The sequence below is a fragment of the Cryptotermes secundus genome, unplaced genomic scaffold, assembly GCF_002891405.2.
Source record: "Cryptotermes secundus unplaced genomic scaffold, Csec_1.0 scaffold1016, whole genome shotgun sequence".
NCBI classification, from domain to species: domain Eukaryota; kingdom Metazoa; phylum Arthropoda; class Insecta; order Blattodea; family Kalotermitidae; genus Cryptotermes; species Cryptotermes secundus.
This window is the reverse complement of record NW_019724759.1, coordinates 1,058,338-1,072,988: the sequence shown is the minus strand read 5'-3', so window position 1 is coordinate 1,072,988 and position 14,651 is coordinate 1,058,338. Positions and strand designations below refer to the sequence as shown.

Sequence of the window (14,651 nt, the reverse complement as noted above, 5' to 3'; positions counted from 1 at the left end):
TTGCTTCTGACGCTTTGGTACCTACATCTTGTGATTTCACAAGGGCAGTTCCTGAAATCTCTCAGACATTTTTCAAGATGATGGGGGCAGAAAGTTTGCATACAGACTTACGTTTAAGCAGCTTGAGGCTGTTTCTGTTAAACATCTTAGAGTATTCAAGATATAAGAATAATATAAAATAATATTTTCAATTTTTGTATTCGGTATATTGCCTTCTTTTTGCAATTTTACGCCTTGCTTTTATGAAAATCCACCCCGGGGGTAGATTCCTGTCTTATCCCTTCCCCCTTGCCCTCACTCATTACAGTAATCTTCAAGAGGACCTCAAACCTCACTCTGCATCCATTTTAGCTAATCACATAGACGTTTATGTCAATGGAACGGAAGATTGGCCACGAAGACGCTTCACAGAGGAGGAGAAGGCAGAGGGCCAGTCAGTGAGCCTTTTTGCTCAGCCCAGATCCAGATCTGGGAAGCGAGAGGGGAAGAGTCACGTGTAGGTTAGGAACAAGTAAGAGTGGGGATTTTAACAGGGTCAGCATTCGAGGCAGGCAGGTATATATATATACCAAGACGTCTGACAACTTCGGTACATTTCCTATATAGAAAGCTGCATCTTACACCAGACAAGTCTCCACAATGAAGCTTGTAGTGAGTAAACACACCATTAACTTTTCATACGGCATACATTCTGAGCTCGGTCAGTTCCTCACTCGGCTACATCTAGCCTCTACGTGATCTCACGTATTCTCTCGAGCTTAACAGACTTCGTCAGCCACATTAAATGTTGGTGAGGTTGTCAGTCATTTTTTGGCGCTGTCTCTACCCAGAGAAGTAGTTCCCAACCTGGGGAGCGTAAGAGGCTTCGTGAAGGGGCCTGAGACTTTGAGATTTTTTTTTTCGAAAATTCAGCTGTAATAATTCTTTTTAGCTGTATTTTTACTCTTCTCTTCAGTAAATATCCATCAGAATTTTTAATTCAGATGTTTAAAATAATATCATTAGATTTCAATAATTGTCTGCATTATTTGTCATCAAATATAAAGCACAGTGCAGCAATTTCATTTAAAATATTTTAATTTTTTACTGAGAGTTTTGGTGTAGAGATAATTGCAGATTATTTGATTATAAACAATAATATAAATACGAAAGCAAGAACAGTATTTAATTAAAATTAAGGTGGAGAAGGTGGCGAAAATGAAAATGGGGGCGTGATATAAAGACTCCTGAGAACCACAGGTCTAGACCACACAGTAGGGGTGACCAAACTTACTGAACATCGAAGCCACATGCGATAAATTTCAGGAAGAGCCGCAACCACACGCAGGTTCGATGTTGCAGGTTTTTAAGTGCAGTCACACAACGGAGCGGATTTTCCGTAAAAAGTAAACCGACAAATATTCTTCTCCCCCTAACCGGACTAAATTTTCAAAAGACTCGAATGCGGCTCACGAGCCACAGTTTGTTCACTTCTGATATATAACACTGAAAGGCAGGATAATGAAACATAATGATTGATTTGGAGGGAAAAGGTCGTTACGTTATCAAGTTACTATCCCGCCATCTTCCTGGAGGGACCGAAGAAAACCACGCTCGCTCATATCTCGGTGGCGATACGTAGCAAACACTCGCCGCGACGCTCTGCTACTCCCCTTTTAAAGGTAATGAGGGTCGTACATATAGCTCTTAATGCCCTCTGTAGGGTTACGGCATTCAATGGGCGATCAGTGTGCAGTACTGGCTAATAGGTCACGAGGAAACGCTCAATCCCTGTAGCCTATCGCTCTAATCGCCTTCAGTGCAGGGGTGTTAGGACTATATCACGTCTAAGGTCACGCCATAGCTCAGGCGGTTAGTCGCCGGCTTACCGCCGCGGCAGCCCGGGTTCGAGTCCGGGTCTGGTCATGTGGGATTTGTGGTGAACAAAGTGGCGTTGGGGCAGGTTTTCTCCAGTATTTCGGTTTCCCCTGCCAATCTTCATTCCACAAATTGCTCCACAATCACCATTATCTGGTACAATTGGCCAGTAGTGGCCGCAGTAACAAGTGGACTCAGTTTCACCACACTAAGAATAATTACAAGAAAATATTGCGTCTAAAACTTCATTAGGCTGAATACTCATCCTCAGATACTGATGTAGAGAGTTATTTCGTCATGAGGAAGTGACCCTATTCTATTTCCAGCATAGAATGGGAACAAGAGATTCCGTTGTTAGGTAAGGCTGTTTGCTCAAGGTATGACGTTCCCTCAGAAATGTTTCAGACGGAGAACACTTCAACCGTTTCAGGAACTAAAACTTGAAGACGCTGAAACGTGTTTATTCTTATTCGACATCTTCGTCGTGTTCCTAAACTGGAACCGTTTCTTGCTAGGGGTTCACTGTGGGTGACTGAATACCGAACAACAATAAAATTCGTGTGACCGATAGAGACAGTTCAGACAGAATTTCAGGTTTAGGCCTCTAGCGCACGTATCGATATCTTCCTGAACATGTGACCTATGCAGTTTTATTTAGGGAGATCTTCTCCTTCAGTAAACGAAATTTAATTAAAATTATTGGAGATGTTTCTGAGTAAATGGCTATTTTCTTTTCTGGAGCCATTTGTAATGCCCCTATTTTTTAAGCTGCAATGTTCATATTTATCGGGTACCATCATGTGAATAATGAACTCTGTGACACTGAGTATGAATGCAATCCGTTCAGGCGTTGGCGAGGCATAGATCCATGTGGACTGAATTTACCTGGCTCAGGACAGTGACTAGTGGTGGGCTCTTGTGAACACGGTAATGAATTTATATGGATCCTACAAATTCTGGGAATTTTTTGAATAACAGCAATTATTAGCATCTCAAAAATTTTGCTTCATGGAATTAGTTAGGTAACAAAACCTTACGTACCAGTAAAAAGTATGAACAAATTTCGCTGATCTCTTCCAATGGTGGAGGTAAATAAGAAGTTTGATCTGAGTTTATTAATGATCTGGAAATGAAGTCTTCCGAGGGACACTTATTTCCAAATAAGCGGCCATTTGTACCAGGAAACAATAATGTATATTCTACTTTATACAGAAATTCATATACCATGAACGTTTCAGACTTTGTTGCTATACTGTGTCCAAAACAGTGTTGAAGTTGCGTCATACATCGAGTAGGCAACCTTACGGAAGAAAAGTCCTGTAGGTTCAACAAAATGCCCCGTATGAATCTCCGAAGTTATCACGGTTTATATATCGCACAATTTATTATCAATCTTCACGAAATCAACAGAATATTTACACCTGCACACAGTGTTGTTGCAGACAATGACGCATCCTTGAAGATGTCTTAGACGAAGTATAAGCCAATCATTTCCTGCTCTTTCACGGTAAATCAGAACGGCATTTATGCGGGCTGCAATTTGGCCGATGGGCGTGTCACGCGTTTACGTTCACCTGGGCGTGAGAAAGAATGCTATCACGCATACATTACAGCAGCTGGCAGTGACTCATCTCGCGAGAAGCAGCAGTAGACGGGGAGATGTAACGAACTGCATCCGTAACGTGCGCGCAACTTTCTCTAATGTCGATTAGCGGGCAAGTCGTGACGCCTGAAGACCTCATAGCAATGACTGCGAAGATTTTTAATACTTAGGATGTGACGCCGTCATTAAAGACATTTCGGAGGGACTTACTGTCGCTCGATTCCGCGATCCGTGTCCTCTCTCCCCCCCTACACCCATACAACTATTTTCACCCTGAGCGTACTCTTCTACTATGAATACTGCTGCAGCAGGTTGTTTAGAAAATGTGGCAACTATCTATGAGATTATACTCAGTCACAACCCATAAGAGAATAATCTTCAGGATAGTGAAATGTTTATGTAGTACGCTTGGATTCGAGAGGTATGAGGTTTGAATGTCTGCTGGGTCACAATTGAACGTGTAGAGAGACATCTGCTTATATAAAATGATAAGTTATACTGTCAAAAGGGGGAATGATGTGGGAATATATAATACAAGTGATTAATTTTAATAAGAGTAACAAATAGTATTTATTACTACGTAAAGTCCATACGGAAATAATGGAAATATTAGTTCTGAGTTTCTCACAGAGGTGGATATGAAGATATATATCTCCTGGCATATAACGAAGTTTAACCTGTTCACAGTCAACAGACGTTTCGGAGGAACAAATTCGCCTCCATCTTCAGGGCCGAAGAATTAGCCAAGCAAGAAACCAGACTGGAATAGCCGAAATTCGACACACTACACGGAATTATATGGCAGAAGATAGAACTCTTAAAATTTGTGTGATTTGAAGTTCTGACGGTGGTGGCCATAAACAGATCTGTTTTCTGGGATGTACCGCTGTGCAGAACGTTAGAAACAACTTTGAGGAAGAACGTACTGCCTCCATTGTCAGGGTCGAAGAGTAAAACAGGCAAGAAACCAGCAATAATTAGATGAAAGGCAGGCTTGGCTTATTGTTCAGGCCTGAAGATGGAGGCAGAACGTTACTGTGAAAAGTTGTTGCATTTCTGATGGATTGCTGGCAGTGTTTCCTTCCAAAATGTCGGTGTAATTTGACAAAACTGCAAAGTGTTACGTCCGAGAAGAGAGAAGTCCTCAAACATGGACATGCATGACAAGTGACGTCACTGAAAAATGGAATTTGCCAGAAATTTCTCCATGAAGAAAGTACAAGTATTAATGAGACATCTGTCCCCCAACAGACTGTCTCTTTCTAAACACTTTCATACTTACTACCATCAACACAACTGCGATATAAATACCACTATGTAGGATTTTAGGTACTCACCCCGGTGGTTATGCAGAGTACCGTCTTCTGAGATATAGCGCTGTGTAGTGCTTCACAGGAACATGTCGCCTCCAACTTCAGGGTCAAATAAGCCGAGAACAATTCTAGCGTGAAAACATGCAATAGCATATTTGGTTGAGGCACTATGCTACACGCCGGAAGGTCGCGGGTTCGAGTTCCGATGAGGTGAATTTTTTTCAGTTGACCTAATCCTTCCAGCTGCCTATGGCCTTGGGGTCGACTCAGTCTCTAACAGAAATGAGTACCAGGAATCTTCCTGGGAGGGTAAGGGGCGGCCGGCGCGCAAGGCTAACAACCTCACCGCCATCTGTGGGCCTCCACGGCCTATTACAGGGATAGCTTCACTTTTTTTTTTTGCATTTACTAACAACGAGATAACGAGTTAGTCTCTATTTAGCACCTCACATGAAGACTAGTTCCGGAAATTCTCAACGATTGGCTGAACGGGCTGTGCTACTGTCATCGTCACATCTACACGTTCTGTATGCGACAGCTATAAAACAGCTGAATGGATTTTTGTTAAATTTTGTAATGGAAGATTTCACTAATATTTTAAGATTTCAGTCTTCTGGGTTATAACGCCGTGTAGTCTGTTGAAAGTGTGAGTAAACATACGTTTCGGAGGAACATGTCGCCTCCAATTTCAGGGTAGAAGAATAAACCAAACAAGTAACGAATTTATTGCCTGCTTTCTCGCTGTTCGTCTTTTTTTTCCTTGGCTTATTCTCAGACCATGAAGATGGAGGCGACATGTTCTTCCGAAATATTGGTTGACTTTCAATGGTCTATATAGCGTTATATCTCAGGAGATAGGACTTTTCGTAACCACCGGTGTGAGAACCTAAATTTTTTACTAACATTCGCTGACATTGGTTAAAATTTTGAAAATAAAGGTTGGTATTTTACACTAAAATCTGCATACGTTTTGCAAGCTTTTCGAGTGGATTTCGGTAAATATTCATTGGACAGAAAAACATTTCGCGCAAAGCAACAAAGAAAAGTGAAACACTTTTGTTTCCGATTGAGTTTTCCCATAAGCCATGCGGATGTTGAGATGGTGGAATAAAAGTGAGCAAACTACCAAGAAGTTTTATACCGTGGTTTAAGTGGGTATTTCTACTTCAATATTTCGCTTGCAGTGCACTGAGTCACACTCTCACTGACCTTCATATCACCGTGAACACGACAGCTGCTCTTCAAGCAAATTGCAGTTGTCTTGAAGTTGTTAATATTCCTGTCTCGAAAAGAATTTGCTTCAACAAACCAACGTGCCCTAACCAGATACACATGGTACAGAAACAAAAGAAAATTAAATTTATGAATTAGTTCTAGTGTCCGAGAACTTACGCGCCTCCTACGACTCGCAGGGCTACGGTGGAGGTATTCAAACCCGCCTCCACACGGGAAACTAAACTCTCAACTCAAAGTCACATTGCGACTGACGGTCAGTCAGACAGTAATTCCCGGTGTCGAGCCCCATCTGGGGCTCATTACCAGATATTTATGTCTGTTTGGCATTTACAGTCTTGTTTTTGTGAGGTGCCCTCTCTGACGAGAGGACGGTCTTCCTTTTGTATATGCTGCTGGCCCTTGGCAGCTTAGCCCTTCTCGGGTCCGAGTCCCTTGGGACTCGAGACCATATTTTACTGTCTCAGATCTGGGACTTCCCGTTTCGTCGCCTCCTACGACTCGCAGGGCCACAGTGGAGGTATTCGACCCCGCCTCCACACGGATAATATTCTCAACAAGTCAAAGTCAAAGACACATTGCGACTGACAGTCGGTCAGTCAGTCAGTAACTCTTGGTGTCGAGCCCAATCTGGGGCTCATGACTAGATATTTGTTACTGTTTGACAGTTACGGTCTTGTCTTCGTGGGGCGCCCTCTCTGGCGAGAGGATGGGTCTGTCTTTTGTATATGCTGCTGGCCCTCGCCCACGCAGTCATTCCCGGGTCCGAGTCCCGTGGGACTCCCTGCCATATTTTACTGCCTCAGATTTGAGACTTCCCTTTTCGTCGCCTCCTACGACTCACAGGATCACGGTGGAGGCATTCGACCCCGTCTCCACACGGGAAATACTAGTTCTCGTTATATAGCCCCGGCACGGACCGCACAGAAAACATCTCTCCCATTGTTGTGTGTTCACTCGATGCCGGGGAAACATATCCCTAGCAATGGCTGTTGTACTGTCGCCTGTTTGCATAGCTGTTACTTGCCAATGAGTCTACATGTCACGAGTATGGAAATCGTTGCTAGAGATGACAATTGTAAATATTTTCAACGGGGCATTCCACAATCTTCTAATAATTATCAATGTCGGTCACGCAGGTCGTGATAGCAATCTGCCAGGTGGCGACGGTACTGGCTCAGAGTCAGCGGCAGCAGCAGTACTTCCAGAATGAGCAAGGCTCGATAAGGAAGCAGCAGCCCCTGGATGACCAGAGACCCTCTTCGTCACAGGACCGCTACACCACGCCAGTGCCAATCATTCGATTCAACAAGGAGCAAAGCGCAGACGGTAGCTACAAAACAAGGTACGGCGACTTTGAAGTCAGGTGATCGGAGGGGACATATTGGGGGAGGCTAATTAATAACAATAATTCGGAATGCATATTATCACCAAACTGTATCTCACGCTTCATGCCCTCGCTACAATACCCTTAATTTAATACTGGGAATCTTATAATTTATCTACGATATTCAGCTCCTATATGTATTAGAGACATAAGTTACGATTTAATTTCAAACACATCCGAAATATCGGAAAGTCTTCATATAATACTGTACTTAATAATTAAACGTTCAAAGCACAGTGTGTTTGACATTATTACATACATCACCCTGTAACACATTTCTGTGCACAGCAGTACACTTCCGTTTATCTGAAAGCAGCATCCCCTTCTTCCTTTTCAGTGCTGTACTCTAAATTGACTAACTCCATCGAGCTGAGTCCTTCTTGAGAAGAGACCAATTGTGCAGTTACTCAAGAACTTCCCAGCATTTTATGGAACCCAAAGTTTCATTAATGTGTTCACAAGAGCCCTCCACTGGTCTACATCCTGAGCCAGATCGATCCAATCCATACCACAACATTCTATATCTCTAAGATTAATTTTAATATTATCCGCCCTCCTACGTCTTGGTCTTCCTAGTGGCCTCTGTCTTACTGGCTTTCCTACAAATATCCTACATATATTCCTCCTCTTCCTATGCATGCTACCTGCTCTGCCCATCTCATCCTCCTTGACTTGGTCATTCTAATTATATTTGGTGAATGGTACAACTTATGAAGATGCACATAGGTATTCTTGATTTTCCTTTTTATCATATTAACTTATCCATTTTCTCTTACATCTCCTTCTTCTTCTACTCATCCCTTCTTTCTTTCCGGTTCCTTCTCTTCCCTTATTCGTTCTCCTTTCTCTTCAGTACCTTGACGTGCACACCTGTGGATTCAGAACCTCAGTAGTTACACAACCCACAAACAAATAAAATTAGATAAGGACGGTACAATCTTCTGTGTGATTCCGTGTAGTCTCGTAGGAATTAGAAGTTTCGGAGGAATTTACTGCCTCCATCTTCATAGTCGAAAAGTAAGCCAAGCAATCATGCAATAAGAAGGAATCAGGAATCATTCTGAATCCTTTATTGTTGGTTGCTAATTTTTCCGACCCTGAAGATGGAGGCAGTACGTTTTTTCGAAAAGCCAATAAACTTATATCAGACTACGCGGCTTCACACCCTAGTAGGTGATGTGCGGCGCAGTCACGGCCGCCATGACGTGAAAGTCAACACAAGGATATGCTATTAAAGCCAGTTGAGTCTACAGGAAGACAAATTTTCTGTTTCGGTTGACGTGACGTTTCGAAAGCGTTAAATAACAAATTTTATGAACCGAAGAGTGACGCAAACACACACAAGGAAGGCATCTATCGATAAACAACATGCTACATAGTTTAACATTTCAGTGTACACGAATACATCAGCGTTCTTTTGTTATGTAACCCACTTGTGTACTATTTCCCTGTTTTGCATCATAGGTTATTAGTGGACATGCTAAATGCCACAAGCTGCACGCCACGAAGCTTCCCATTGTGCATACACACATGCATATGATTACATGGAACAGCGGGTCTCTCTTGTTAAAGGTTAGCCCTTCACAGAAAGGGGGTTAAAAGTTGTAACATAAAACGTAGCGTCTGCCTCTTGCGCAATTAATCAAGTTATTGTTACTGAGTGGAACCACAGATGTCTCTGACTTCATTTACTTTCAATCCTGTCTTTGCCTGTTAATCTCTCCGACATCACAGTGTGCGCGTGAAGCGGCAGGGATACTCTCTGTTTCAAATTACAGGATCCCACAGCAGTGACTCTGAAGAGTACAACCTTCTGGGATATGAAGCCATGCTCTCCGGTAGAAGTTCGCAGACGTTTCAAAGGAATGCATAGCATCCATTTTCAGGATCTAAACAAGAAACAGGAAAATTTCTGTTTGCTTCCTGTTCGTTGTTTCCTTAATATATCTTCGACAATGAAGATGGAAGCAGTACATTACTTCGAAACGTCGGCGAGCTTCTATCAGACAACAGGGTGTCATATCCCAGAAGACCGCGCTCTTGAAAAATACAATTTATTAATCTATCCATCCATCCGTCCATGCGTCTCTCTCTCTCTATTTATCTAGCTATCTAATAAATTGTTTTCATTTATCTATACTAAATTACTTACTCACTCATGGAGCTGAGCCCTTCTTGAGGAGAAGCCAAATCTGCAGCTACTCAAGAATTTCCCAGCATTTTATGGAACTCGAAGGTTCATTACGGTGTTCACAAGAGCCCTCCACTGGTCCCTATCCTGAGCCAGATCAATCCAATCCATACTATCCCATCCTATCTCTCTAAGATCCATTTTAATATTGTCCACCCACCTACGCCTTGGTCTTCCCGGTGGTGTCTTACCTTCTGGCTTTCCCACCAATTATTTATCTATATACCTATATATTTATTTATGCACATATTTACTTTTATCACACTATTTATGTATTCATAATTATTAATCTGTATATTTATCTATTATTTGCGGTTATTTAATGTTTATCATAGTTCAGATGATACGGAGCCAAATGTGAGAGTAACTAATGAATAATTAATTGGAAGGGATGTGGAAGGAAGCGATCTTGGCCTAATATGAAGTACTGTCCTCCAATTTGCTGGAAGGACTACAGAAAACCACGCTAAACCTCAATCAAGACAACTGATCCCCGATTCGAGATCGAAACAAGTCGCTCATGGGTGTCAATGGTCGTTTGATCCCATTTTGTTCAACATAGCTACATAAATCATAAGTTCACTGCGACTTATGTACTAGGAGCGACGTCGTTACGTGCTGTGAGGTACTATGAAGTGGTCGTCTAGATTATTCAGAGTAAAACCATGACAGACTCTAAGGAATAGTTACTATAGGATTCTGACGATGGAGTATAACACACTGATATATTGGGTTTTTGGACTTTATCCATCGTCCTGGTTTTTAAGATAACTAATAAAAACACGACGTTTCGGAAACTGGATCTGTTTCCGTCCTCAGGTGAAGGAAAACACCTATTCTGTTGCGTCCGTTAGAAAGAGCTAGCCTCAATCACTGGACCAAGTCCAGTCCCAATACGAGTATATCAGACTCTAAGGAATTTAGACGTGCCAAAGCTCAGGTGGTTGGTATCCTGCTTCTCAGCTTCCCGAGTTCGATGGCAGATCAGGTTATGTGGTATCTGCGGTGAACAAAGTGGTACTAGGGCACAATTTCTCCAAGTACCTCGATTTCCTCTGCCAATTCTCAATCCACCAACAGCTCCACATTAACTATCGGCTAAAGTTGGCACTAACTTCGCCGACAAGCGGTGGTCGTTCGGTCGGTATAGTTCGCTTGCGAACTACAAGCCACGGAGTTTGTTTTCTTTGTTTTGTTTTATCATTAACGCTACAGAGTCTGAGTATTGGAAGACTAGTTAAATAACCAAGCGAGAAAGTATGTAATTAGCTATACAGATAATTTCTGAGTGTTAATCGTCGTATAAAATGCGCCACTGATATTCATGTACGGCCGATCTAAGTACCTTTCCAATATAATTTTATGTCGTTAATAAAGACATAACTGACCTGCTTGTTATTTCCATAAAATGTTACAGCTACGAGACAGGCAACAACATTATTGCAGAGGAAACAGGTTTTCTTAAGAATCCAGGCATCGAAAACGAGGAGGCGCTAGTGCAGCATGGTAGTTACTCGTATACAGCGCCAGATGGCAGCATTATTACTGTTACGTACACAGCTGACGAACAAGGTTTCAGAGCAGAGGGCGCTCATCTGCCCACACCGCCACCTATACCAGCGGAGATTCAGAAGTCTTTGGACATCATATATGAACAAATTAGGCTGCAGCAGGTGGGTATGTAAGGTATGCATGCATTGCCAACATGTCAACATTCATGATTTGTTAAGGGGGACAGAAATTGAATGTGAGATTTGAGAATATCGCGGTGGAGGCTATGGATATTACTGTGTGATGTCGTGTAGTCTGACGTTTCGGAGGAACAAGATGCTTACATCATTATTTAACCTGAAAAGGAAGGCAGAACGATCCTCCAAAATGGCCGTAAATATTTACCAGACTACACTATGTCACATCACATCGACCAGGGATGCCTTTTTCAGTGGATTTTGAAAGAAAAGAAAGCTTAGAGAATTACCTATTTGTTTCTTCGTTTCCGTCTATCTTTTCGCGTGTAACAAAACCCAAAGTACCTGGCCGAATTAAATCACAATCATTGCGGTAGAGTTAAACTGATATTTACTGAAACAATTTAATTATTAGTTGAGTTTAATGGCTTAGAACAGGACCGAATTTACAACTGTGTGGGGGCCCCGAGGCAATCGAAACGTGGTGGCCCCATCAGTAACAACAAATTTAGGTTATGACAATTAATTTTATTTCGTTTCTATCTCTTGTAATAACTAAAAATACCAACTAACTTTTCGTGACCTTAAAGAAGCAAATTTCTCAATAAGTTTATTTATTGTAAGCCGTCACAACACAGCAATTAATAATATATGTTTGTAGTTTCAAGTAGTACTTTACTACATATTTCGACTTTCAAGAAGCCATCATCAGGTAAGTACACTTAAAAACTTCTTTAGCTATTGAATTGCCTGCTAATTACAGGATATAGCATTCAATTTTTCAAATAGTATACAATAATATAAAACATAACTACAAACATATATTATTAATTGTTGTGTTGTGACGGTTTTCAATAAAGAAACATATACAAGTATTACACAACAGGATGCATTGAAAATTTCTCAATAAATTCTGTTAATCTTATTTCTGTTTAATGGACCTCCCGGTGCGATAGCCCCGGCCGCTCCGACCGCTCTGGCCATATCATAAGGCTTATTTGAGCTTTTACATGCAGATCTATCTCTTTAGTTTTCGGACAGACTATTTTTCAAATTTCTTATTACAGAGAAATTAATATGCCTAAATAAAGAACTGCAGAAGATATTTTATTGCTAGTTTGCCAAATTCATGATTTCCTGTCTTCTTCTATATTCACAGGAACAAGAAGCGAGAGAAAATAAATTTCAGAAGCCAGAAGAAACGAACTTTGCGGGCGAAGAGAATTATCCCAGCAGATTTAGACAGTGAAATATTTTCCTTTTATATGAAAACATGTCCTGAATTAAGAGAATAAGCACGTATTCCAGGTCAAAGGGTAGCATTACTCTTCATGGTACTGAAGTTTCATGGCTGTCACTCGGTAGCCAAAGAAACAACATAAATTATCGACAATAACAGTTTCGATAATCGCTTATAATTTACAGTTCCTTGAAACAAGATGGCCGTTTGATTTGTAGCTCCATGTATCATTTAGTTCTCGTGTTAATTTTCGACTTATCTTAATGCCTTATTAAAGCAGAGTGGTTACTATATATACCACTTGAATTTTGACTGCAGAACATATTAGTATTGCTTATGATTCTCAGAATATACACGGATTATTTCTCTGAACTGCATTAACCATTCTGGTCTAAATGATAGGGAGTCAGTACATTTTCCGCGAGGTAGAAAATGAAAAATCATACATGAATTTCAAAAGGTCAACTTAGAATAATTCATTGTAAAATCTAGTAAGCAGTAATTTATTGCAAACTGCTTACTTGAATATTACATTATTTATTTATTTTTGCAATTATATGCTCAAACATTTAAGGTTGATTTTATACACAATAGAATTTTTCGATATAGGCATAACCATATCGGGTGTAGATGCTCTAGAAATATCTCTAGAAATTACTTATGTCCTACGAATATATTTCAGACACTGCTGTAAAAGTTTCTGTCATGCTGACAATTGATGATCTGTAAATGTATTCGTGTTTTCTGTCGTTGCGTAGCAATTCAAATGTTCACGTGCAGTTAGTGGCGATGTTTGTGGTGGCACAACTTGTGAGAGAAGAGTACTCTAGAAGAAATTTGTGAGACCCTTTAAGAAATCAATTGACTTACACTGGGACATTAATACAGTGCGTAAATATAAAACTTGTTTTTTTTTAAGTTACAAAGTTTGATCTGTCTTATTTATATTTATATTGATTACTATTAAATAATAAATTTGGTTCATACTGTCAGATTATTTGGTTTGTACCTGAGGTTCGTCAAATTCACATAGGAGCATACTTAGCTTTATCGGTCAAGCATTTCGTTGCCATTAGGGGCCCCGACGCGGGCTTTGTGCGGTTTACTTAAACATGAGGGAGATTACTATCATGAGATGTGCGGGTTGAACTTGTTAGCCAATTTCCGCCCTCTAACATGAACCATCGCTGAGAATTTTAAGAAATATTTTTACTTGAGTAGGTTGTCAGCCTGTTGCAAAACCCCTTATCCTGGACGACCAGGGTGTTCTTCCCTCAGACAGGTTGGCTACCATGACTAACGAGTCCTGTTTTCCTGTCATGCCCTTACCGGGCGCTACCCACCGGCCCCGTGGGACCTGGAGGCAGGGTCGCCACTCCCTGCAGTTGGGCTGTCCCTTGTAAGAGTTCCAACTTGCTGTCTTGTTATATTTGTTCATTATTATTCATTGTTACTAACGAAGTGGTTTCACCCAATATTGCAGGAAATATGTCACGCGATTTACAATAAATATTGTACGATTTTACTTATATATAACGGAAATGAAGTACCTCAGGCGGTACAATCTCGGACTACTGCTTGAAGGGCCGGGTTTCATTCCCGTCAGTGTAAGAATTTTCTCTTACACACAGCGTCCTGATGGACTTTGGCGTCCATCCAACCTCCTATCATAGGGGTACCGTGGGCTCTTTCGCCGGGGGTGTGTAGCTGACCACTCATCTCCATCCACTGTCGAGGTCAAGAAATGTGGAGCTGTAACTCCATACCCCCCTATGCCTTCATGGTATTGTGCTTAACTAAGTATAGAGACTTCATCTTTCTGACATAAATACGGTNCAACTTGCTGTCTTGTTATATTTGTCCATTAGCATTCATTGTTACTAACGAAGTGGCTTCACTCAATATTGCAGGAAATATGTCACGTGATTTACAATAAATATTGTACGATTTTACTTATATATAACGGAAATGAAGTACCTCAGGCGGTACAATCTCGGACTACTGCTTGAAGGGCCGGGTTTCATTCCCGTCAGTGTAAGAATTTTCTCTTACACACAGCGTCCTGATGGACTTTGGCGTCCATCCAACCTCCTATCATAGGGGTACCGTGGGCTCTTTCGCCGGGGGTGTGTAGCTGAC

General features: G+C 41.3%; 1 protein-coding gene across 1 annotated transcript; it reads left to right on the top strand.

The window, feature by feature from the left end:
• The first annotated feature begins 611 nt into the window (after positions 1-611).
• On the top strand, positions 612-13,444 carry LOC111862992 (endocuticle structural glycoprotein SgAbd-8-like). Its single transcript, XM_023848898.1, has 4 exons — positions 612-651; positions 7,146-7,351; positions 11,002-11,257; positions 12,432-13,444. The coding sequence occupies exons 1-4, from the start codon at positions 640-642 to the stop codon at positions 12,519-12,521; spliced, it is 564 nt and encodes a 187-aa protein (XP_023704666.1). The 5' UTR covers positions 612-639; the 3' UTR covers positions 12,522-13,444.
• Positions 13,445-14,651: the final 1,207 nt, after the last annotated feature.

Excerpts from the sequence above, each read along its gene's own strand:
- LOC111862992 (XM_023848898.1), top strand. Across the intron at positions 7,352-11,001 it reads GACGGTAGCTACAAAACAAG|CTACGAGACAGGCAACAACA; the intron begins GTACGGCGACTT and ends AAAATGTTACAG. Across the intron at positions 11,258-12,431 it reads AACAAATTAGGCTGCAGCAG|GAACAAGAAGCGAGAGAAAA; the intron begins GTGGGTATGTAA and ends CTATATTCACAG.